We start from the raw sequence: 24,398 nt of genomic DNA on the forward strand, positions 1-24,398 counted from the left end.
ACATTAGATCACTCACACCTAAGGCAGTTATTGTAAATGAAATAGTCACAGATAATAGCTTCGATGTACTTTGCCTTACTGAAACCTGGCTTAAACCAAATGATTATTTCGGTATTAATGAGTCTACTCCTCCTGGATACTGTTATAAGCATGAGCCCCGTCTGATTGGTCGTGGCGGCGGTGTTGCAACCATTTATAAAGATATTCTAAATGTTACTCAGAAAACGGGTTATAAGTTTATTTCATTTGAAGTACTTGTACTAAATGTTACGCTCTTAGATGTTAGAAAAACATCCCTAATATTATCTCTAGCCTTGGCTACCGTATATAGACCGCCAGGGCCTTACGCTGATTTCCTAAAAGAGTTTGCAGATTTTCTCTCAGACCTATTAGTCAATGTCGATAAAGCATTAATTGTTGGAGATTTTAACATACACGTAGATAATCCAAATGATGCGTTAGGAGCTGCGTTTACAGATTTATTAAATTCATTTGGGGTCAAGCAAAACGTCACCGGACCAACTCATCGTCTTAATCATACACTCGATTTAATTATATCACATGGAACCGATCCAACCGATATAGATATCATTCCACAAAGTGATGAAGTCACTGATCACTACATGGTAACTTGCATATTACGTACTGCTGTAATATGTCATGCGGCGTCGCGTTATCAACCAGGCAGAACAATCCTCCCATCCACCATAGATAATTTCTCAAATTGCTTATCTAATCTGTCTCAGCTGCTGCCTGAACCCAAACAAACAGATGAACTAGAAGAACTAACTAGCACTATGAGCACCATTCTCTCTAGAACATTGGATGTGGTTGCACCTATTAAATTAAAAAAGGTCAGAGAGAAAAATAAAGCACCATGGTATAACAATACTACGCATGTTTTAAAGAGAGAAACCCGTATTTTAGAGCGTAAATGGAAACAAACTAATTTAGAGGTCTTTAGAATCGCGTGGAAAGACAGTATGTCACGTTATAAAAAGGCCCTAAAAGCGGCCAGGGCTGAGCACCTCCGCAAACTAATAGAAAACAACCAAAACAATCCAAGGTTTTTATTTAACACCGTGGCTAGACTAACAAATAAACAGACGTCACCCGAACAAAATATCCCGTTACAGTTCAGTAGTAATGATTTCATGAACTTCTTCACTGAGAAAATAGAAAGCATCAGAACCACAATTGTAAACGTTCAATCTTCAATTGCGCCTTATAATTCAGCTTCAATTATCACGCCGCAAGAACAATTACAGTGCTTTACAACTATAGAACAAAAAGAGTTAAATAAACTTATCACTTCATCTAAAACAACAACATGTTTATTAGATCCTATACCAACTAAACTACTGAAAGAAGTGTTACCTGTAGTGGAAGAGCCTCTCCTCAATATTATTAACTCGTCTTTATCTTTAGGTCATGTTCCAAGAACATTTAAACTGGCAGTTATAAAACCTCTCATTAAGAAACCACAATTAGATCATAATAATCTAGCAAATTATAGACCCATTTCAAATCTTCCATTTATGTCTAAAATATTAGAAAAAGTGGTGTCCGCTCAACTGGGATCTTTCTTGCAACAAAATGATATCTATGAAAAGTTTCAGTCTGGATTCATGTAACGGGAACAGGAAATTGTAACGGGAACAGGAATTTTAATACTGACCCTTGAGGTACAACAACAATAGACAAAAGGTGTATAAACTCAGTTTTATTAACAATCTTTCAATACATAAAACACACACTATATATAGATGTATACACAACTAGGAAAAGAGGTTAATAACATCTATATACGCGGTCCATGATCACGCTAAAGATCACAGATGATTAAGTACACATAAGCATATTAAGCAAGTAGCACTACTGCTATAAAAACCAGTGATAAAAATATGGCGCCCTCTAGAGGGAAGTAAAGTCCCAAGGTCACAGTTATCTCAACGCTGGTAGATGCACCACTAATAATTCTACACTCGTGTACAAATCACATCACACACACACAATCACACTTTCATGAAAACAAGGGTTAAATAACCATAAACGCATGTGACAAAAGATACACCGGATCACACAGCAAACTGCTACCACGTTAAAAACGCTGCTTACACGAGAAATACCCTTTCACCACATTCACTATTCAGGAAAGTTAAAGCGAGCAGCCAGACCTTATAGCCTAACCATTGTCTGCTTAATAAAACCCCCCGTTTCTATACAAGACATAAATTAACAGCCCAGCAACCACTCACGGCCAGTCCACAGTTCAAAATCACAGTACAAGGAAATCGCCGCCGTCTCTGTCTCTTCGTTCCTTATGACGATGCAGGGGATCTCGCGCCTCCCGTCGACAGCGTTCCTCCACGGACGGCAACCGTGAAAACTCCACCCAGAACTGCGAGGAGGGGAAAGTGGATCAGTCAACTTTTCACAACAATATCACGGGGTAAAGACCACTCGTTCGCGAGACAGTTGCAAAACTACTTCCCTTAAATACGAGGAATAGAGTGCGTTGGGATAATTCTTTCGCCGTCTTCACTGCGTCCAAGTAGATAATGACCAGCTCGCGGCTATCTGGAGAATCGGAGGCGGAACAATACCGGCGTCTCCGCTCTCGTGGGTTGCGGTGCGTGAAATCGTGTTCGGGCTCCGGCTACTCGAACCCCGGTTACCAGAATCCATCAGCTTTTATCCTCTCCAGCCACTAATCATGAAGGCTGCTGATCGGTCCCCATTATCAGGCGCACCTGTGGATGATCGTCTCAAACACACACAGACATGTGTACAACCCCGCCCCCCAGACAGTTTATTCAACATCTCAATTACGTGTAGCCCCGCTACATTCAGACCGCATCATAGCACTGAAACTGCGCTCGTTAAAATCACAAATGATTTACTTTTAGCTTCTGACCAAGGCTGTATCTCAATACTAGTTTTACTTGATCTTAGTGCTGCGTTCGATACTATAGATCACACAATACTCTTAGATCGACTACAAAATTATACTGGTGTTCAAGGACAAGCACTAAGCTGGTTCAAATCATACCTATCTGACCGCTACCATTTTGTCTATTTAAATGGAGAAAAATCGATCATAACTCCAGTAAACTATGGAGTGCCGCAGGGATCTGTATTAGGCCCTCTGTTATTCTCAATATATATGATGCCACTTGGAAATATTATAAGGAAACATGGAATTAGTTTCCATTGTTATGCTGATGACACTCAAATATATATTTCATCACGGCCGGATGAAAACGCTACATTTTCCAAATTGACAGAGTGTGTTAAAGATATAAAAGATTGGATGACGCGTAATTTTCTTTTATTAAATCCAGACAAGACAGAGGTAATACTTATCGGTTCAAAAAACCGCCAACAAAACCTCGCACAATACAACTTTAACATCATAGGATGTCCTGTTACTTTATCCTCTACAGTAAAAGACCTGGGTGTTATACTCGATTGCAACCTGTCTTTTGAAAATCATATTTCATGTTACAAAAACAGCCTTTTTCCACCTTAGAAACATTGCTAAGCTACGTAATATGCTATCAGTTTCTGATGCAGAAAAGTTAGTTCATGCATTCATGACCTCGAGACTGGATTACTGTAATGCTTTATTAGCTGGTTGTCCTGCATCCTCAATAAACAAGCTACAGTTAGTCCAAAATGCTGCCGCTAGAGTTCTTACGAGATCAAGAAAATATGATCATATAACACCGATTTTATCATCACTGCATTGGTTACCTATAAAGTTCCGTATTAATTACAAGGTATTGCTACTGACTTATAAAGCCCTAAACGGCTTAGCTCCAGTCTATTTAACGGATCTTCTATCGCCCTATAATCCATCGCGCTCTTTAAGATCACTAAATTCAAGGCTTTTGGTCATACCTAGGATATCCAGAACCACCAAAGGAGGGAGAGCATTTTCACATTTGGCTCCAAAACTCTGGAATAGTCTTCCTGATACTGTTCGTTGCTCAGACTCGCTCTCCCAGTTTAAAACTAGATTAAAGTCGCATCTCTTCAGCCAGGCATTCATATAATCCTACAGTTCAAACTACAATCCGGCCTCTATCCAATGCCAGAGGAGAACTGGCCCCCGACTGAGCCTGGGTTCTCCCAAGGTTTTTTTTTCTCCATTAAGGCACCTGATGGAGTTTTAGGACACCATTAGGTCACTTGATGGAGTTTTTCGGTTCCTTGCCACTGTTGCCTTTGGCTTGCTCAGTTGGGGATATTTTGGGGATATTTGATTGAATTTTGTCAATCAATAAATTCCTCTTGGAGCAAACTTTGTTGTATTATTTTAATTTAATACTGTGAAGCTGCTTTGATGCAATCTGTATTGTGAAAAGCGCTATACAAATAAACTTGACTTGACTTGACTTGACTTGACTTGACTTGAGGCCCCGACCTCAACTTTTTTATATATATTTTTTTAGAAATTTAGTATAATAACAATACTGCACATATGTATGTACCGCAGCCAAGCAACAAACAGACTATTTGAGTGTTTTGACCAGAGTCATTAGTCTACAAGCATCAGCATTTAGTCTAAGAGATGCAATTAGGTGTCCAAATACTTTCAAATGATGTCAGTGGTGGATGACATTTTCAGATCATTTACTTAAGTAAAAGTACTGATAATTTGCTGGACAAATACTCTGTTACAAGTAAAAGTCTGTTACAAGAGAAAAATGTCTGTACAACAGTGAGGTTACAATCTTAGAAGATAACTGACCAATCCTAAGCACTACCCTCCCCTCAGTTACTTAAAATTAATAAAACATGATTATTTTCAAAATAGTCGCATATTTATTTTCTGTAACATGATTAAACAATTAATCAACAAATAGTTTCAGATCTAGCTGTAGTTGGTGTATTGAGGGAAAGGGGCAGTGCTTAGGATCTCAATTATAATTTAGACTTACTTTGACATATCTGTGGGCTAACACTTGATGAAGGTTGTCCCTCTTCCTTCTGTTCCAACCCATGGCCTGTCGCGTTAGCATGTTCACTCTTCCTAATAAAAACAATAATGCACCCACAAGATTTCACATCCAAAAGGCAATAAGAGAAACCCCCTGTAATTCCCTGTAAAAACACAATTTATTATTATTTATTTAGGCTATGACAGCGTGAAGTGTAAGTGTAACACCAACCAGCCTTTGTCATGTATTTTGTGACAAGTGCTGCCCTGGAGAGAAAGCTGTTCACCTATAAAGAAAATAATACAATTCAATTTTGGTCTCCATTCCATACAAATATTACCTACACACCATAGATCTTGTGGTTGTGGTTTAACAGAAAACGTGTACTGTATTATCCTAGGAATTTGGGACCCCTTACGCATGCATGCATTTTGAATTGCTGAAAACAACTGAACTGCCAATTTTTTATTTTAACTCATACATAAAGGATGTACTTTATCCCTCACACCAGGCTTGTTACTTAGATGACAAATAAGTACCTTTTGGTGTTATGGTTTCTATTAAGACTCTTTGTAGCCACAGTTAAAATACTGACAATAATACCACAGCTGCTCCCAGAGCCGTCGCAATGGGGTAGGCAAGGTAGGCAGCTGCCTAGGGCCCCCAGCTGAAGGGGGCCCCCGATGGCCGCACGGTCGTTTAGGTTGTGTATCTGCCCTCGTCAAACAGTATCAACCACTGTAAACAAACCATCACAGTGAGACAGCGCAATCACTCTCCAGTACTGCTCCGTGAGAGGGGCCCCCCAAACTAGAGGGATTCCTCCTATGCAACGACAAACACTATGAGTGCCCTAATCACTGTAATGTTGAAGTGACATCCACCGTCGCGCACCCCCCATCAGGTCCCCCACTAGCTGTCAGTAACAGCGCTACGCGGGCATTTAAATTTAAAAATGTCATCATGAAGCGCTCATACCCTTCAGGATTTTCCAAAAGACAGAGAAAGAAAGAAGAAAAACGCCAAAGACACAGCGGCAAGTAAACCATTATTATCTCCAAATACAACTGTCTGACGTGTTTTCACACAACGGTATGTGAGCGTTGTTAGAGGGTGAAAAAGTTCAACTAATAGTCATACACAACTTTGTTCTGTTTGCAGAATTTAAGCATAAAATACACACTAGACAACTTCTCGCCCCTTCACTGTTGTAGCTACAGCGTTCGAAAACTTCCTTTGAGCCAAATCCTCTTGATGCACGAGCCCAGATTACGATCGCATGAGATGTTTTGCCATGTATAAAGGCAAAAGCTAGAGAAGTGTTGTCACTACTCTTGACGGCTGTCTGCCCGCGGTTGCGGTCACCGGTAAAAACTTTGTCAATTCCAAACAAAATGAGCTGGTCCTATGACTCCCATCCCATGCAGTTAGATCCAAACAAAATAATCCATCAAGTCCGGTTACATTTTAGGTGTACGCAGGCTATCAATTTCCGTTGGTGATGTTTCTATTCCATCTGGAGAAAAATGCCCTTTTTCCTTCTCGTTTGTCCTTTTGTTCTTCTCCATCAACACATCTCAACACTTTGTAGGCTACCGTACGCAACAGGTAGTTTTGCGTATGACGTTACTGTCTGTGGCATTATGGGAAGTGAAGTTCTTTTCCTGTAAAGTAAATATCGAATCCTCCACACTTCACTTTCATGATATGCTATGAGAATAACAATAAACGTATGGCTATTCACTTTTTTTTTCTTTTTTTTTTTTTTGTTGCTTTATTAGGTGCTTTGCTTACATTTCTTAAACACTTTGTGTAGCGTACTACAGAGTAATTCATGACTCTTAAAATGCACCAGAATTCAAGAAATCCCATCTGAATTTAAACAATTTTCCTGAGGGAGGACTTGGGACCTCACTTCACTCTTTTGCCTAGGGCCCCCAAATATCTTGAAACGGCCCTGGCTGCTCCACTTCCTCTCCTACTGTGTTTCCTGCTCCATCCTGGCTTCTGCCACCCCATCTCACCTGCAACACAGAGTGAGAAGCGTTATGTAGCAGTGCTTCAGAAATTTTGATATAACATCATCCAATCAGGCATAACATGCACAAATGTAAAAATAATCCTTTGCATTGAAGATTGCTTGAATGTTATATCTACATTAATGCATACAATTATCTCTAAAACATCTCATGACACAAGCTTTTTATTTTGCAGGGAAAAACAAAATCCCTGTCCTACAAATTTGATCAAGCAGCTGAAAAGATAACACGCAGCACGCTCTATTATCCAACCCATTATTTCCCTATAGCTACAGCCATACCAGACTTAAAGTTATTGCATGTACCTCGTATTTTGCTGTATGGGCTTTGGCATGCATGACGCTCAGGAATGGCCTCATTTCTGTTAATGGCAGAAGCTCTGGTAAACCCTCTGCTACTTTGTTAAGGTAGGGCCAGTGCCTAAAAAGCAGGAGCAGCATCATGTGAGTGTAACAAAGATGCATTTTTAATTGAAATCTAAAATGACTAAAATCACTGTAAAGCTGAGAAACAAGACATGTTAATCATGGAGTTGGATTTGCAATATGACAATGAGGATTACCTGCATGTAACATCCATACAGAAGAAGGTTTGCCTTCTTTGACATTTCTCTTTGAAGAAACATCGGGAAGGAAGTATTTCTCCACGGTAATGGTTCAGTCCTCGTAAGAGAAACCCATGTCTGATGAATCAGAAGAAAATCTAGTGGTTAGACTCCCTCCGAAACTTTCGTCTGTCATAAAAAAAAAATCGAATCATGTTCGATTTTCTGTGTTTTTCGCATCCGTAGCAAGCAGTTTGAATGGTGTTTTGACAATTCAGAGCCACCGAATCACGAATACGAAAAAACGCATGCGAAAATTTCGGACTCAGTGTACAAGGACCTTAAGATTTGGATTGCCATTAAAACTCAAATATCAGACTCAAAAATCATACACATAAACACATACACACATACATACCTGCAAACTGCAACTTGAATGCCCTCCTCATCTATCTGAGCACCAGACTTTTTTGACATCTCTCTGCCAGCGGTGAACTTGGCAGTACCGCAAACAGCACTGTCATTTGCCTATAAAGTCAGTTTATAACACATTTTAAGTTACATAAAAACACAAAACTAAAACATCTGTATAAACAACTATTATAGAAAAAAATCTAATGTTCATACACTTCTCATGTCGCCTCTGACAAGATCAACAAAGGTAGCAACTTCCTCGTCCTTGGCCAGGAACAAGCCCTCATACTGTATATGGGTGGCTCCTCAGTCCTGTCCATGATAAGATAACATGCGTCAGTAATAAAAATCACAAGTACTACATTTAATATTTGTTCAAATGTAAGTTAGGATCACTCAAAGACAACCCAAAGAGCTACTATATGTGTTAGACAAGTCTAAAATAAACTTCTGAAAAATACCTATACCTACCCTTTTGACTTGCTGAAGCGGTAATGCTTTCGGTTCCCATCAGAGCAGACAGCCAACCTGTCTGGAGAACATGCTGGACACTCAAAATGATGGACCTGGCACATATCCTCTTCTTTGTATTCACAGAAGGTAAACTCAAAAAAGCTTCGCTGAAATGTATCAGCACAGATACTACCTGTCTGTATATTAAGAAATGATTGGTTAGGATTTTTTGAAGCAATGCCCACAATCAAATATTAGGTATACAGTAATATAATTTTGTTTGTTATATGTTTCAGTGATATTCAGGCAGATTTACCCTTCCAGCTTGAACAGATCTGTGCTCCAACATTTTCAGGAAGGCCTGCCTGGACATGGCTGGTGCCGTCACCTTCATATGCTCAAACGAGGTGAAGACATCAAACTTGTATAGGGTCTGGCAGCTGGTGCTAGCTGGCCAGTACCGATAAACGAGCAGGTCCTTCACCTCGGGAGTCCATTCTGCAGAGCATGATGAACAGGATTTCCGAGGCAAGCAGACATCGTATCGTCCTGTGAACAAGTGAATATACTGTAGTAAAGACTAAAATAATTAATTGAAACAGATTGCCTTCTATACAGAGATACAAATATATGATATATTAGCTATTTGACATGGAATTTGGGCAACACTTTGCACACAGTGGTAAAGTTCTAGTACAATAATACTTGCACAAAAAGGAGGGCTTTCAGAACAACATACCACAGAAATATGCTTCCCTGGAGTGATTGTGAGGTCATGAGTACATTCACAAATTGACCTTGGTGCAGGAACAGGCAGTTGACATACTGCAAAACAGAAAGAAGTTATGAAGGGTGTATTTACAGCTTCTCCTCAGTCCCTTAGATGCATTTCCCAAAACGCTAACCACATTTTCAAAATAGTGCTTTAAAACACAACAATTAATCCAAACTGGCCACACCACTATTTCAACTGTAATTGTCACTATGTAGAAACAAGTAAATGCTTAAGCACATTTATTAATACGCAGTTGACTTAGCTGGTCAAAGATATGCTGGCCAGAACTGTCAAAAAAATCATACTTTTGTTATTCAGCTATTAAATTTCACACTTGCACTTTAGAGTTTTGAGAATAATCTTAGAATGAGATTAGCATTTTAGAAAAAAATGTCTAAGCCATTTAGAAACACTGTTAAATATAAACATGTGCCAATCTACAACAACATTTGGGCAATTACACTTTAAGTATGAGACAATTTGATATAATAATAATTTTAACACACTTTGTTCACAAAACTGAGGCTGGCCATTTTCATTGACCACCACAGCAGTTGTAGGGGGAATGGGCTCAAGAAATCCATGGAACACAGCCTCTCTGTCATGGAAGACATTTCTCTTGTGGGCCTCCATGTCACAGGTAGCACAGAGGAACTCCATGTCCAGTGGTACACAGTCCAGGCACCTAATCACAGCTTCTACAGCACAGCATCTGTGACAATTTTGGATGAATACTCTCTCGGATGAGAGCTTTGCATCAAAATGTTTTCATTCTCACATCTGTGAGAAGCTGCCTTTGTTCCCAAGCAGAAACCATTCTGTCTGTTCCCTCCGGAACCTGGACTGCAGTTATGGTGTCCCTTAACTCTTGGAGTCTTGTTTCTAAAAAAACAAAAATATACATTCACTTGTCCTTAAAAGGTCTATACTCACACAAGCACATATCAGTTATACTGTGAGTCTGTAATGGAACCGACAAAACATAATGCTTGATTATGATTAAATAAATGGTGGGAATTGGAAAAACTGTAGTGTAGTGTTACTACTGTAACACTCAGTATCCTCACCAAGACTTGCCAACTCTTGATCTTCTATCTGAAAGCCTTCCTCATGCACAGGATCCCTTCTTCTGGATTGAGAAGCAGCTGCAGAGACAGTCATTTTGCTTAACCCTTTGATCAATTTAACCTGAAACCAATTCATTTCAAAATGAAAATATTCCATAAGGACTGGAGGCAGGGAAACTAAGCAAAAAGTATTCAAACACAACACAAGTAAGGATTATCAGTCGCATGCTCTTAAACTATCTTATATATTAGTGAGAAATGTTTTCACAAACATTGCAACACCATTTTGTCAAAGTGGTATCTGACTCTCATTTTATAATACGGGTGTAACCACCAAAACACTATTTAATGAGTTATCTTTATTCTTAGATACAGTAATCATGTTTTAGTAAAGAACAAACCTGATCCAGGGCAGTGTGTTTCCCGACGTTTCTCACGCCTGCCTGTGACCAGTGGATTAGTGCTTTTTCTCGTTTTTCTTTGAGGAAAGGCAGGGTTTTTTATGGCCATGGCAGCCTATATATTTGCAGAGCACTTATATCAGCATCACTTATAATTGAGCATTATTCAGTAGTTGCATAAAAGGGATTGCATAAAACTAACCCTTTTCATCACATCTATAAACAGTAATAGCAATTAGTATTTTCAGACTTAGGTATTTGCTTATCATGACAAGCCTTACCCTGGCATCATGGAGATAAGCATCACTAATTAATGCTGCCATGTTGATCCTGGCATCATTGGGATCATCAAAGACCCTCACGTCAGAATTGAGGGACATCACATACAAATACAAACAATACAGACACAATATAAAAAAAAAACACACAAAATGAAGAAAGAGAGAAAGAGAGTGATTGAAAGAGACGAGTGAGAGAGAGAGAGAGAGAGAGAGAGAGAGGGGCTCTTAAAAGTGCCGTTGGTTTGATTTGTGTGTGTGTGTGTGTGTGTGTGTGTGTATATGTGTGTGTGTGTGTGTGTGTGTGTGTATATGTGTGTGTGTTGGTGAAATCAAAAAGTGTTGCAATAAAGCTGTAAAACAGGAAAAAGCAAAAGATTATTAGAATAGCCTTTGTAGTAAATGAGCATTTCTTAATTGTTAGGACAGAGTCATTGTAATTACAACCACTGCGTACAATACAAATCAATCCTGACTGTACAAATGTCAGATTTGTACCACATTCACTTGAAACAAGCAAGTACATACACAAATCTATTTTTATTTAGGCCTACAAATAATGGAAACAGTGGACTTCTGTCCTGTTGCGTAAAATGCTTCTCATAATATCCACTGCTCTCTCTTCTCAATGTCACAAATAACAAATAAAGTAATAATTACCCTCAATTATCTCATGATGATTTCAGTGTCTTCTAAAAGGGCAAAGTCTTACAAAAGTATGGCACCATAGTGTTACAGGATATTCTATCTATTTAATTATGCATTAATAATATCAGGTATGAACGGTCATTGACATTTAGCAGTCAAATCCTCTGGAAAGACTCCAGGTCCACTTTTTTATTGTAGTCCATCCCTGATTGCGATAATTCCCCTTAGTTACACTTCTGACATTTACTTTGCACTTTGAATAAAACTTTAACCACTGCAACAACAGGTTGTTTATTGTTGTCTTCACAACACAAATACATGAGTTTAAACTGATTTTGGTAGCTGGCAGTGCCACAATCCAACTGTCCCGACCCGGGGCCAGCTGTCACTTGGCCGGCTAGCTAACTACTTCGGCGGGTAAAGTTAGCCGTGTAAATGATAATTCAACACTACCAAATTCAACCTAATCTCCAGGGATGAAACGCTACACAGATCGGGCTACAACTAAATAAATAACAGCAAAGATTATGCATGCTTTTTAACAAACAAACACCGATTGGGTTGAGATACTTACTGTAGTCAGTTGGCGGGTGAAATGAGTGGTAAAGTGATTATGGGTAAGAAGCGTGCGTTACGGTCGTGCGTAACGTGATGTATCGTTGTCGTGGTAACCACTGAAAGTCTTCTGATTCATAAGAATAATTATTAATAATAATATTCGCTGCGATGACAGAAAATACACTTGAGAATAATAAAATATCGTAGAGGGTTTAATAACGTAAAGGAAACAATCTATTTAACACAGCCTCGGCCATTCTTTAAAACTACTCCATCCATAAATTGATAGTTATATCACAAACAATTGACTATTATTTAGACAACAAAAATTTGAACTAATTCACTATAATAAATTATAAAAGGAGGACGTTTCGTAAACTAGAAAACAACATTTACCACCGCCCACTGTGTGACGTTGTTGAACCAGGGAATCCGTGTGTCCACCACGGCAAATGAGCCTCATTGACTTTGTATGGGTGTTGTTTCCGTGGTGCCGACACGTAATTTCAACACATTCCGTGCCACCACCACGCATATCGGGGTTAAGGGGTCGTGTACATTTCACGCATTTCTGTGAGATCAGGTTGCGTTAGCCTGTTTTCTGTTTGCCTTCAAAGATGCAGACAGGAAGCAGAAAACCACAGACAGGAAGTGTAGACAGCTCACAGAATGCAAACTCAAACAGGGTGACAGAGAGCCAAAAGATATTTTACACTGGCATAAATATCACATCACGGTAAGTCTTCAGGAATTAATCTTCAGGATTATTATGATATGGAGCTCTAGGGATTCTGCTTTTAGTTGAGATTAATTTACGGATTCTTTACAATCTGAAATATACAAAGGTGGAAATTGAAACATGTAAAGTAAATACTAAACACTTCCGGTCTTCTGTAGGCCAGGCGTCGATTCACAGATGATCAGCTTTAGTGAGAAGATCGATTATGACATACTGATGTATTTTTGATGGTGTAACAAGGTTATTTTATTTGTTATTTTCACTCAAATTCATCCTTTTTTCTGTTGAATTTAAATGTAATTTTTGTTTCTTTGATATAATTGTATGGATTATTTTCTTGTCTGAGTTAAGTTGTATATGATTTCCAAGATTTGTTAAAGTACATTGTCGCTTTAATAGTATATAACGTTACTTGTACTGGCGCGCTCCGCTCTGCTTGCTCAGTTCACTTCCAGTCGAGCCGAGAGGAGGTTATCTCGTGGCTCAACGAGCCATCAAATGGTGCTAGGCTATTAACTGCAGAGAGCTACAAAATACATGTTTACCACACATTTCTCATTTGTGCAGAAAATAAACACTGTGCTAAACAGCAAGAGGGTTGAAGCTTCTTTATTCAATCCATCAACACAACACAGAGTGGATTCCCATCCGTGGGACTCGGTACAATGGTGCCGTGACCTTTTAAGGATCCATCCGAAGATCGACGCCTGTTCGTTCGCCGTGGGAGGCTGCAGTGACTGCTTTTAGGTATTGGTGGGTTTTTTTTTTCAAGGACTAAAGAACTATATTATTTGAAGCAAAGTGGACCGTTTTTTTTTTTTTTTTTTTTTGAAAATACAGCATTGTGTTTGAGACAGCATTGAGACTTTCAACCAATTTATTGCTGATTGATTATTGTCATTAGCTTATGCTGTTCAGAACAATATTTCTGTTTGTTTATTGCTCTAATGTTGAAGTGAATTGATTGATACAATAGGGAAACATGGCTGAGGGTGTCAGTGAAATGAGGTGGATGACAATGTGACATTTGACCAAAGTAGCCAACTTGGTAGAGGAAGGGGTCTTTTCAGAATACCTTCTGAACCAAGGAAACAAGGGCCTACTAGCAGTGCATTTGATACACCCGTTCTGACTTCCACAAGATATGTAGATCGTGTCATGGCAAATCCAATTGACCAAAATACCCAGATTTGGGTTCAGTCATTAATGAAATAGAAAAATTGGGTCAGTCCATTACTGCTCAGCTACGATCTGATAGAAGAACGCATGGCAGTAATTCTGAACAGCCAACTGAGATGTCACTGTCTAATGTCAAACTAGTGATGCAATCAGATGTAAAAGAGCCACCTATATTTAGGGGTGATGGCTCGGACAAACTCACTGTACAAGAGTGTGAAAATCTCATGTCTCTAAACCTGAGGAAATGTGCTATTCCAATTCATGAGCAGTCACAAGAAATCCTGGATAGGCTTATGGGGAAAGCAGGTGATGTAGTGAGAATTAAACTGCGCAATTACACATCTGTTGACCACAGCAAAAGCCCACAGTTGAGTTATGACATTTTAAAACTGCACTTCAGTACTATCACTCTAGTATGCCCCTGGCCGATTTATACAATACTTTACCGATGCCATCCGAAGATGCTATGGAGTATTGGATTAGGCTGAACAAGACAATGGATGTTGTGAAGGAATGATTAGAGAGACAAGGTCGGCGTGTTTGTGATCCACGTCATGAGATCAGTGTGATGTTTATTAAGCATTGCCCAGATCAGTCTTTTTCCAATGTCTTCAAATTCAAATCACCAGAAAAATGGTCAGCCTGTGAGATACAAGAGAGGCTTGATGAACATATGCAAGAACGAAAAGCTCAAACTTATGCAAAGTCACACAGTTTGTATACAACAGAGCGTAGGGTTTGCACTCAGAGCCCAAATGTTGAGACGTCTGCATCTAACCCCGCCTGGTCTGTTCCACCTTCTCCCCTAGCACAATCTGGCAGTGACACTGACTGCATGAAAAGCCTAGTGAGTCTATTAGGCCTCGTTTACACTGCAGGTCTTGATGCCCAATTCTGATTTGTTGCCTATATCCGATTTTTTTGACCGTCTGTTTACACGTTCTTTAAACTGTGACCCATATCCGATTCATGTGTTTACACTTGCCATAATATCTGAAACATTGCGCATGCTTAAAGGGTTAAATTCTCTTGCACAGATGGATGAACACGAAATATGCTTGATGCTGGCTCTGCGATTTGGGAAGTTGCCAAACACCACTTTTGAATAAGAAACAATATCAAGTCTATAAAACTCGTCAAAACTCCACGAATCACAAGCGTATCGGTGAGAACACTCGTTAAAACAGCACACACACACACACCCGAACTTGACTGCACATCACATATTTGACATTATTGATACTGCTTTCAATCGTAATGCAACGGACCGGTCTACGGGACATAAATTAAGCCTTGGAATAAAGGGGTTACTGGGCTGTTTACACTGTCATATACAATAAAGAGCCTTCACAGCAACAGGAAATAGAAATGAGCACAAAAAACCTGCCTAGTGCCTGTACTTACACAACACTGACAGTGGAGTTGCGCTCAGGAGTAGAACAGCTGTGGACGTTTTTTTTTTCTTCTTTTTTTGAGCGGCTGCTGACGAATTCTTTCTATGCACACACAATATGACGTCACACTCAGCGCGTATGTTTTAAAAAAATATAATTGAACATGTAAATAGTCCTAGCACTTTTTAAATAGCCCACTTAAAGTGTTTATTACAAATAAATTACTAAATGCTTAAAATGAATAAATGTAAATGAACAAAAATTTGCGTTACATTTACAATCCTGTGAAAACACTTCCCGTGCCCCTGTCCACATTCCCTCTCCTACGACGACACAACGTTTCATCGGGCCATCCATCCCTTTGCAGATGCGCGTCGGGGTTTCTCTCATCATTAAACCGCGGAGACGTAGCCTAATGCCTCAGAAAATCCGATCTGCCTGTTTACATGATAGTGGCATTGGCACATATCTGATTTATATCTGATTTATTTCCACATGTGAATGAGGCCTGAAACCGATCTCGAAATATCCGAATGCATGCGTTTTTTTCCTGTTTACACTGTCATAGAAAACATCCGATCTGTGTCACATATGAGCAAAAAATCGGAATTGGGTCACATTTCACTGACAGTGTAAACGAGGCCTAAGACCGTCTTGTCTCTCAGCAGACCCAATTCCAAGCCAGTCCTCATCATCTGATCTGCTGCAACTACACAGTCTGAAGCACCAAAATCTCTAGAATGTAATTGTGTGTGTAGTATTGGGATTTGATTTTACTGTACTTACTGGGATAGTCTAAATGTTCTGTATGATTTTTTTCTGCGTGTTTCCAGGTGCAGATCTGAAGTCAGTTTCTCATTATGGAGAAAAGAGAGACGAAGAAGAGATCTTCATCTCCAGAACCCAGCTGTGTGTCTGTGAAGAGTGACATGCCATTGCCTGATCCTTCTTTATTCAGTGATGAAGCAGTGACCTCTGACCCCAGTGATAAAGCAGTGACCTCTGACCCCAGAGATAAAGCAGTGACCTCTGACCCCAGTGATGAAGCAGTGACCTCTGACCCCAGTGATGAAGCATTGACCTCTGACCCCAGTGATGAAGCAGTGACCTCTGACCCCAGTGATAAAGCAGTGACTTCTGACCCCAGTGATAAAGCAGTGACCTCTGACCCCAGTGATGAAGCAGTGACCTTTGACCCCAGTGATAAAGCAGTGACCTCTGACCCCAGTGATGAAGCAGTGACCTTTGACCTCAGGTGAGTGTAAACCTGTTGTGGTAAATTAACTGTTCTCTTACGAGAGGTCTCTCGTACTGCGTAAGATATCTTACGCTAGGGGAAAATACTTTTTCCGCGAGATATTGAAGCCAAAAATTATCCTTAATTTTGTAATAATGCAAAACGCGTTGCGGCAGCATACAGACATAGGCGAGGCAGCTCGCGCACCTATTGGCTGCTCTGCGGCAACTGCAGCAGCCTATCGAGCGAGGCCTGGTGTGACGCCAGACCCAATGAGGGTGCTTCACGCCCGCTGCGTCATGTCCCGCCGAAACGGGCGTGGTCTAGGCCTATAAATACCGCTCGCAGGCAGCTATTATCTGATTTTTCATCCTTCAAGCGAAGGACACGCATCGCTGGAGCTGGAGAAGAAGCCGCGCCGTCTGAGAGAGAGCACCTTCAGCGGGACGAGTCACTGAAGTCGCTGGCCGCGCCGCCTTCCTTGCCTTCCTGCTGCGCTTTCCAGCGCTTATATACTTTGATTACTCTGTACTCTGTGTGTGTGTGTGTGTCGCCGCCGCGACACACATTCTAAAAGAGCTAGCGTCTTTCTCAAGATGCCTTCCTGCGGCTCGTACAGAGCCACACCCAGCGACGGGGACCGCCACATTGTTTGCGTTTCCTGCCTGGGTGAGGAACATGCAGTTCTCGCGCTCGCTGACGGCGGCTGCCCTCACTGCGAGCTGATGACCATGGCGACTCTGAGGACTCGCCTGGCTTTCTTCACCGAGACTGCTCCCCCGCCCGCCGCGGTGTCGCGCCGTAAAAAGCGCCGTGCCCAGCGGGTCCCGGAACCTTCCCCCAGCCGCTAAAGCTCGCCGGTTCGCCCGCCTGCTTCACCGGCTTCGTCAGCTTCTCTTCCTGACGGACAGCGGCCGCTGTCTGCCGTCGCTTCCGTCAACATCGCTGACGAGGAAGCCCTGCTGGGAGAGGGTGATTCCTGCTCTATCCTGGCGTCAGGCAGTGAGGATTGGGCGGGCTCTGAGGATCTCGCGCCCCCTTCCCGCACATCGTCAGGCAAGAGAGCGTCCATCGAGACGGAGCTCATGCGGATACTCGCACAGGCCGCGGCGAGCCTCGGCCTCGAGTGGTCTTCGCCCGAGCAGCCCGCTCACAACCGGCTGGATGGCTTGTTCCTGCCTGGGGAGCGCGCTTCGCCTGCGTCCAAACCAGCGCCCTTTCTTCCTGAGCTACACGAAGAAGTCGCTAAGTCTTGGAACGCCCCCTATTCAGCTAGAGTGCGTCCTGCTGTTTCTTTGGCATTCTCTACAGTTGACGATGCCAAGAACAGGGGATACCTTTTGCTGCCACCGGTCGAAGAGGCGATAGCGGCCCACTTATGTCCGCCCTCCGCTGGACGGCGCGCTAAGCTGGCCCTACCCTCTAAAGCTTGCCGCACGACGTCAAGCCTGCTCCGCCGCGCTTTCTCCGCCGCCGGGCAAGCTGCGTCAGCGCTGCACACCATGGCCACGTTACAGATCTTCCAGGCCGATCTCCTCCGAAAGCTGGATGAGAAAGGACCTGATGCGAACTGCGTGCCGGACTTAAGAAGCGCCACGGACCTCGCTCTCCGTGCCACTAAGTCCGCAGCGCAGGCCATTGGACGGAGTATGGCCTCTCTCACTGTGACTGAGAAACACCTGTGGCTGACGCTCTCAGAAATGGCAGAGTCCAAGAAACAGGGGAGCGCACCGCGTTCCTCGACGCCCCGCTTTCTCCCGCTGGCCTCTTTGGATCCTCCGTCAAGGATTTTGCGGAGAGATTCGCAGAGGTACAGAAAGCGTCACAGGCTATGAAGCACTTCCTTCCAAAGCGCTCCAGCTCTGCAGCAGGCAGTGCGAAACCGTCTGCACAGAGCTCACAGCCCCAGCCACCGTCCACTGCCGCCACTTCGCAGCGCCGCCAGGCCCGAAGCGCGAGACCGCGCTCCCGCTCATCCAGCCGCCGCCCCGCCATGCGTGGCCCGCGACCTAGGATTGTGGTAAAGCCCGAGGCCCCGAAGTCGTCCTAGCACACCTAGGAAAATGACGGTGTTCAAGTCCCGCTGCGGCCGGACTCACACCAAAGTTATTCGCTCGTCCAGTTCCAGCAAATGTGACTGTTCCAGTGTTTTCTGCAGCCAACAAGCCGGTTCTGTCATCCGCTTGCCTGCACACAAATGCCGTTTTTACGGCTACCCAGATAAATCCCCAAAAGAGTGTATTTTCTGGTGTCTCATGTGTAGTAAGAATGCCCACTGCCCAGTGCCCATCTCTACACACAAGCACAGCCTGTCACGCAGGGCCCGCGCACATAAAATCGACTCAGATCGGTTGCGCTTCAAACGTGGTAAATGTGCCCACTACCCAGTGCCCACAAACACCACGTTATGCATGTCTCACGGTTTCTGTAAAAACGAAACCAGCGTGCATTCGCTTCACTCAAGCGAACAATGCTTTCGGTGTGATAAATGTGCCCGCTGTCCCGCGGTACACAGTACACAGTCCTGACGTTCGGTTTATCCCTGGCACCCCGTACATTTACGAAGTGCATGGATGCGGCGCTCGCACCCCTCAGAATGAGGGGCGTGCGAGTACTGAACTATTTGGACGATTGGCTGATTCTAGCGCAATCTCGCTCAGTGCTCATAGAACACACGACCATTTTACTCGATCACCTCGAGAATTTGGGTCTCAGTGTCAATTGGGCGAAGAGCTCTCTGTCCCCCAGTCAGACGATATCTTTCCTGGGCACAGAGTTGGACTCGCTGTCCATGATAGCGCGACTATCACCACAGCGCGCGGTAGACATTCAGCGCACAGCGAACTCGTTCCGCTGCGGCGCGTCTGTCCCGCTCAAGAAATTTCAGAAGATGCTGGGTCTCATGGCCTCAGCATCATCAGTGCTCCAGCTGGGCCTGCTCCGCATGCGCCCGCTGCAGTTTTGGCTAAAAGCGCGAGTCCCACGCCAAGCGTGGGCATCCGGTCTGCTTCGCCTCAAGGTCAATCAGAAGTGCGTCACAGCTCTGAAACCTTGGAGAACGGACGACTGGTACCAATCAGGTGTAAGCCTGGGGACTTCCTCGAGGGTGAGAGTGGTGTCCACGGACGCATCCACCTCGAGATGGGGAGCGCTGCTCGAGGGCAGACCGTTCTTCGGCCAGTGGTCAGAACGGGAGAAGCTCCTGCACATAAACTGCCTCGAAATGCTGGCAGTAGACAACGCGCTGACACGTTTTTGTCCCCAAATAAAAGGACGCCACGTCCTGGTCCGCTCGGACAACATGTCTGTGGTGTCCTACATAAATCGCCAGGGCGGCCTCAGGTCCAGGAGCCTGTACAGGCTAGCAGAACGCCTCCTGGTATGGGCTCAGTGCAACCTGCGCTCGCTCAGAGCAGCGCACGTGCCAGGGCTCCTAAATATAGGACCAGACAGACTGTCCAGGAACAATGTTCCGGCAGGCGAATGGTCTCTACACCCACAGACAGTCCAACTACTGTGGAAGAAATTCGGCAGAGCGGAAGTAGACCTGTTCGCGTCTCAAGAAAACGCTCACTGTCCGGAATTTTTCTCCAAGAGCAGGGACGCGCTGGCTCATGTATGGCTCACGTGACGCAGCGGGCGCGAAGCACCCTCATTGGGTCTGGCGTCACGTCACGCCAGGCCTCGCTCGATAGGCTGCTGCAGTTGCCGCAGAGCAGCCAATAGGTGCGCGAGCTGCCTCGCCTATGTCTGCATGCTGCCGCAACGCGTTTTGCATTATTACAAAATTAAGGATAATTTTTGGCTTCAATATCTCGCGGAAAAAGGATTTTCCCCAAGCGTAAGATATCTTACGCAGTACTCGTTCCCTCTTCTAGAGAGAACCGAGGTTACGTTAGTAACCGAGTAAAAAACACACTGAATTCACACAGAGAGATGAGATTTGCAATAGGGCTGCAACTAACGATTATTTTGGATTAATTTGTTGATTTATTTTTTCAATGAATCAGATGGAAAATCCCAAAAATAAAATGAATATGAATTCTGGAAGATGAATTTTTTTTTAATTTAATTTAAATCCACTATTTTTAAAAATGTTGTTCCTGCTCAATGTTGTCCTCCAAATAATGTGTAATATAAAGACTATGAAAACAAATATAGTGAATTAATTTATGCTGTATATTATGTGCACCCCCCCCCCCCCCAAACATTTTTTTTTAAATACAGACATGACGTTCTAAACCAAAAAACTACTGAAGTTGAAATGACTGAATTAAAAATGATAATAAACATAAACAAAAGCATGAGGAAGGCTATGAGAAACACACATTCACTCTGAACACAGTAATTATATTGCTTTAATAGGTTATTCCAACAGTATCCCTGCTTTCTTAAAAAATATGATTATTTGTGTTACATGTAGAACTTTAAACCTAAACCTAATTTATAATATGAAATATTTTAGCAAAATGTATATTTTATTCAGACTATAGTTTTTTCAAAATGCATTTGTCAATTTACGCATCTGCACTCATTCATGTCAGTTTATGCAAAATGGAAATACGCTAACGTTGGAAATCCTTTCTAACATTTAAAGATAGAGATGTAGCTGTAAAATGTAAGTTATGCACTGAGAAAAACACGTCTCAAAGGTAATAAACAGCACACTCATCTGTCAAAGCACAACAGTGCTAGCCACGGTAAACGCTTATGCTTTTGTTTGAAGAGCTTAAAAACATAAAGCATTCCCATGTTTCAGACAACTTGAGTCCTGCACCTTTCCCACAGAAGATCTCTCTGTGTCCTCCGCCAATTTCCACAGCTGTGTTTTATCCACAGCTATTCACTACTATAAAACGACGAGACTGGCTGATGGTTTCTGTGCACAGTGTGCAGATGCGACTAATCCATAATCAAATTCATCATCAATTATTTTCATTATCTATTATTATCCATTTTATCAATTACTTATTGCAGCCCTAATTAAAATAAATGAAATGGCAGACAGGAAAAAAAATATTTCTTTGTGTTTTCTCAGGATCTGGAGTCAGAGAGCTATGCAATGCAAAAAGTGTTGAACTAAAACTGAAATGAAACGCATTAATTGTACAGAAAATACAAGATTGACAAGATTGTGTAGATTTAGATTTTAATTTATGTTATTTTTCATGTTCTTAAATCTCAGCAGAGTTTATATAGATGATCAGACTGGAGACCAGGATTCTCCTCAACCAGTGAATGATGAACTACAGAGAGTCAAACACAGACACAAAGCCAGCATGAAGAACAAGTATGAGAGATTATTTGAGGGACTGAAACTTCAAGAGAATGAAACCCTCCTGAACAGGATCTACACACAGCTCTACATCATAGAGGGAGAGAGAGAAGGAGTGAATGAAGAACATGAGGTTTTACAGATGGAGAAAACAGCCAGAACACAACACTCACAAGACACTCCAATCTACTGCAATGACATCTTTAAAGCCTCTCCTGAACCAGGACGCGAGGAGAAAGAGCAGATCAAGACTGTTCTCACTAAAGGCATCGCTGGAATCGGGAAAACCGTCTCTGTGCAGAAGTTCATTCTGGACTGGGCCGAGGGAAAAGACAATCAGGATGTAGATTTCATGTTTGTGCTTCCATTTCGAGAGCTGAACTTGATCCGAGATGATCAGTACAGTCTTCACAGACTTTTGCTGGACTTTCATCCTGAACTTCAAGATCTGGACTCAAAGATTTATGAGGAGTGTAAAGTTGTGTTCATCTTTGATGGTCTGGATGAAAGCAGAATCACACTGATGTTTTCAGACGCTCAGGAAGTTTCTGATGTGACTGAGACTTCATCAGTGGGTGTGTTGATGTCAAAGCTCATGAAAGGAGATCTGCTTCCCTCGGCTCTCATCTGGATCACCTCCAGACCAGCAGCAGCCAATCAGATCCCCTCCAAATACATCCACCGTCTGACAGAGATTCAGGGATTCAATGATCCTCAGAAGGAGGAATATTTCAGGAAGAGAATCAGTGATGAGCATCAAGCCAGCAGAATCATCTCACACATCAGAAGAGCAAGAAGCCTCCACATCATGTGCCACATACCCGTCTTCTGCTGGATCTCCTCTACTGTGCTTCAGAAGCTCCTGGAAGAAGATCTGAGTGCAGAAATCCCTCAAACTCTGACTGAAATGTACATCCACTTCCTGCTGATTCAGATCAACATGAGGAATCAGAAGTATGAAGAGAGAGATCCAGAGAAACTCCTGCAGTCCAACAGAGAAGTGATTGTGAAACTTGCTGAAGTGGCTTTCCATCAGCTGATGAAGGGCAATGTGATGTTCTATGAGGAGGACCTGATTGAGAGCGGCATAGACGTCACTGACGCCTCAGTGCATTCTGGGATTTGCACTGAGATCTTTAAGGAGGAATCTGTGATTCATCAGAGGAAAGTCTACAGCTTCATTCATCTGAGCGTTCAGGAGTTTCTTGCTGCTTTCTATGTGTTTTACTGCTATTTAATGAAGAACAAGGAACCACTGCAGCTTCTGGATGAATTCAGGTCTGATGAAGTCTCTCTGTATGATCTACTAACATCAGCAGTAGATAAAGCCCTCTGGAGTGAGAATGGACATCTGGATCTGTTCCTGCGGTTCCTCCTGGGCGTCTCACTGGAGTCCAATCAGAGACTCTTACAGGATCTACTGACACACACAGAGAACAGCTCAGAGGACATCAGGAGAATCACACAGTACATTAAACACAAGATCAAAGATGGATATGATCATGATGATGAGGATTTTAAGGTGTATCTCTCAGCTGATCAATCCATCAATCTGTTCCTCTGTCTGCTGGAAGTGAAAGATCAGACTCTGTCCAGAGAGATTCAGGAGTTTGTGAAATCAGACAAACACTCAGAGGAGAAACTCTCTCCGTCTCACTGCTCAACAATCTCCTACATGCTTCAGATCTCAGAGGAGCCGCTGGATGAGCTGAACCTCAAGAAATACAACACATCAGCTGAGGGTAGAAGAAGACTGGTACCAGCTGTGGTCAACTGCAGAAAAGCTCTGTGAGTGTTTAATCATTAATAGCTAAAGAATCCTTTTTAATAATGCATGTTACATCTTTACAGGGGTCATGCCATGGAGTTTTTACATTATTTATTATATTCCCTGAGGTTCACTTATACTAGGGGAGCCAAACTCAGTTCCCTAGAGCACAGGTTTCCAAACCCTGGGTCGCCAGAATGATTTAAGGAAAAATGGAGTTACATTTAAAATAAAATACAAATACTAATTTGTTTTCATAAAGTTATAGTCTATAGGCCTGTATAAAAAGAATAAATATGCTAAATATATTTGACTTAAATAATCAACAGATTAACAAAAGAAAAGAGAAAGCTGTGTGACAGTATTCTGCTGAGTTTGGTTTATTTTTGTGAAGCGCTCCACAAACTAGTTGACGGGAAGGAAAACGAGACGACAGAAAACACATCCTGTTTGTTTTATTTATTTTACAAAGCCACAGTGTTCTGTTTTATTGTGAGTGTACACAAATTAATTTAAATACTTAGCAGTTTCGAATAGAGATGCGCTGATCTTTGTTTATTGTACTTGATCTGTAGAGAAAGGTCTATGGTTTCGCATAAAATGACTTTATCTTTCTGGAGTTTATTGCTGTTCATGTAACTTTCTCCCGGGTGTCTTTTAGATCACCACACTGGAGTAGAGAG

General features: G+C 42.3%; 1 protein-coding gene and 2 long non-coding RNA genes across 4 annotated transcripts in view; 1 reads left to right on the forward strand and 2 right to left on the reverse strand.

The window, feature by feature from the left end:
• The window catches only part of LOC309494180, a 243,646-nt gene that overhangs the window by 216,676 nt on the left and 2,572 nt on the right, over nt 1–24,398 (reverse strand). The gene's annotated exons all lie outside the window — the stretch shown is intronic.
• LOC309494185 lies at nt 1,709–2,849 on the reverse strand. Its single transcript, XR_014204250.1, has 2 exons — nt 2,014–2,849; nt 1,709–1,979 (listed from the first exon to the last, which is right to left on the reverse strand). It is a non-coding gene; the product is annotated as an uncharacterized lncRNA (long non-coding RNA).
• The window catches only part of LOC309494167 (NACHT, LRR and PYD domains-containing protein 1 homolog), a 57,586-nt gene continuing 45,915 nt past the window's right edge, over nt 12,728–24,398 (forward strand). The window contains exons 1-4 of the mRNA XM_082163415.1: nt 12,728–12,859; nt 13,430–13,609; nt 16,269–16,690; nt 21,858–23,735. Coding sequence (XP_082019541.1) covers nt 16,296–16,690; nt 21,858–23,735 — 2,273 coding nt within the window. The 5' untranslated portion in view covers nt 12,728–12,859; nt 13,430–13,609; nt 16,269–16,295. The remainder of the gene's footprint in view (nt 12,860–13,429; nt 13,610–16,268; nt 16,691–21,857; nt 23,736–24,398) is intronic.

The sequence above is a fragment of the Leuciscus leuciscus genome (assembly GCF_965113295.1).
Source record: "Leuciscus leuciscus genome assembly, chromosome: 3".
NCBI classification, from domain to species: Eukaryota; Metazoa; Chordata; class Actinopteri; order Cypriniformes; family Leuciscidae; genus Leuciscus; species Leuciscus leuciscus.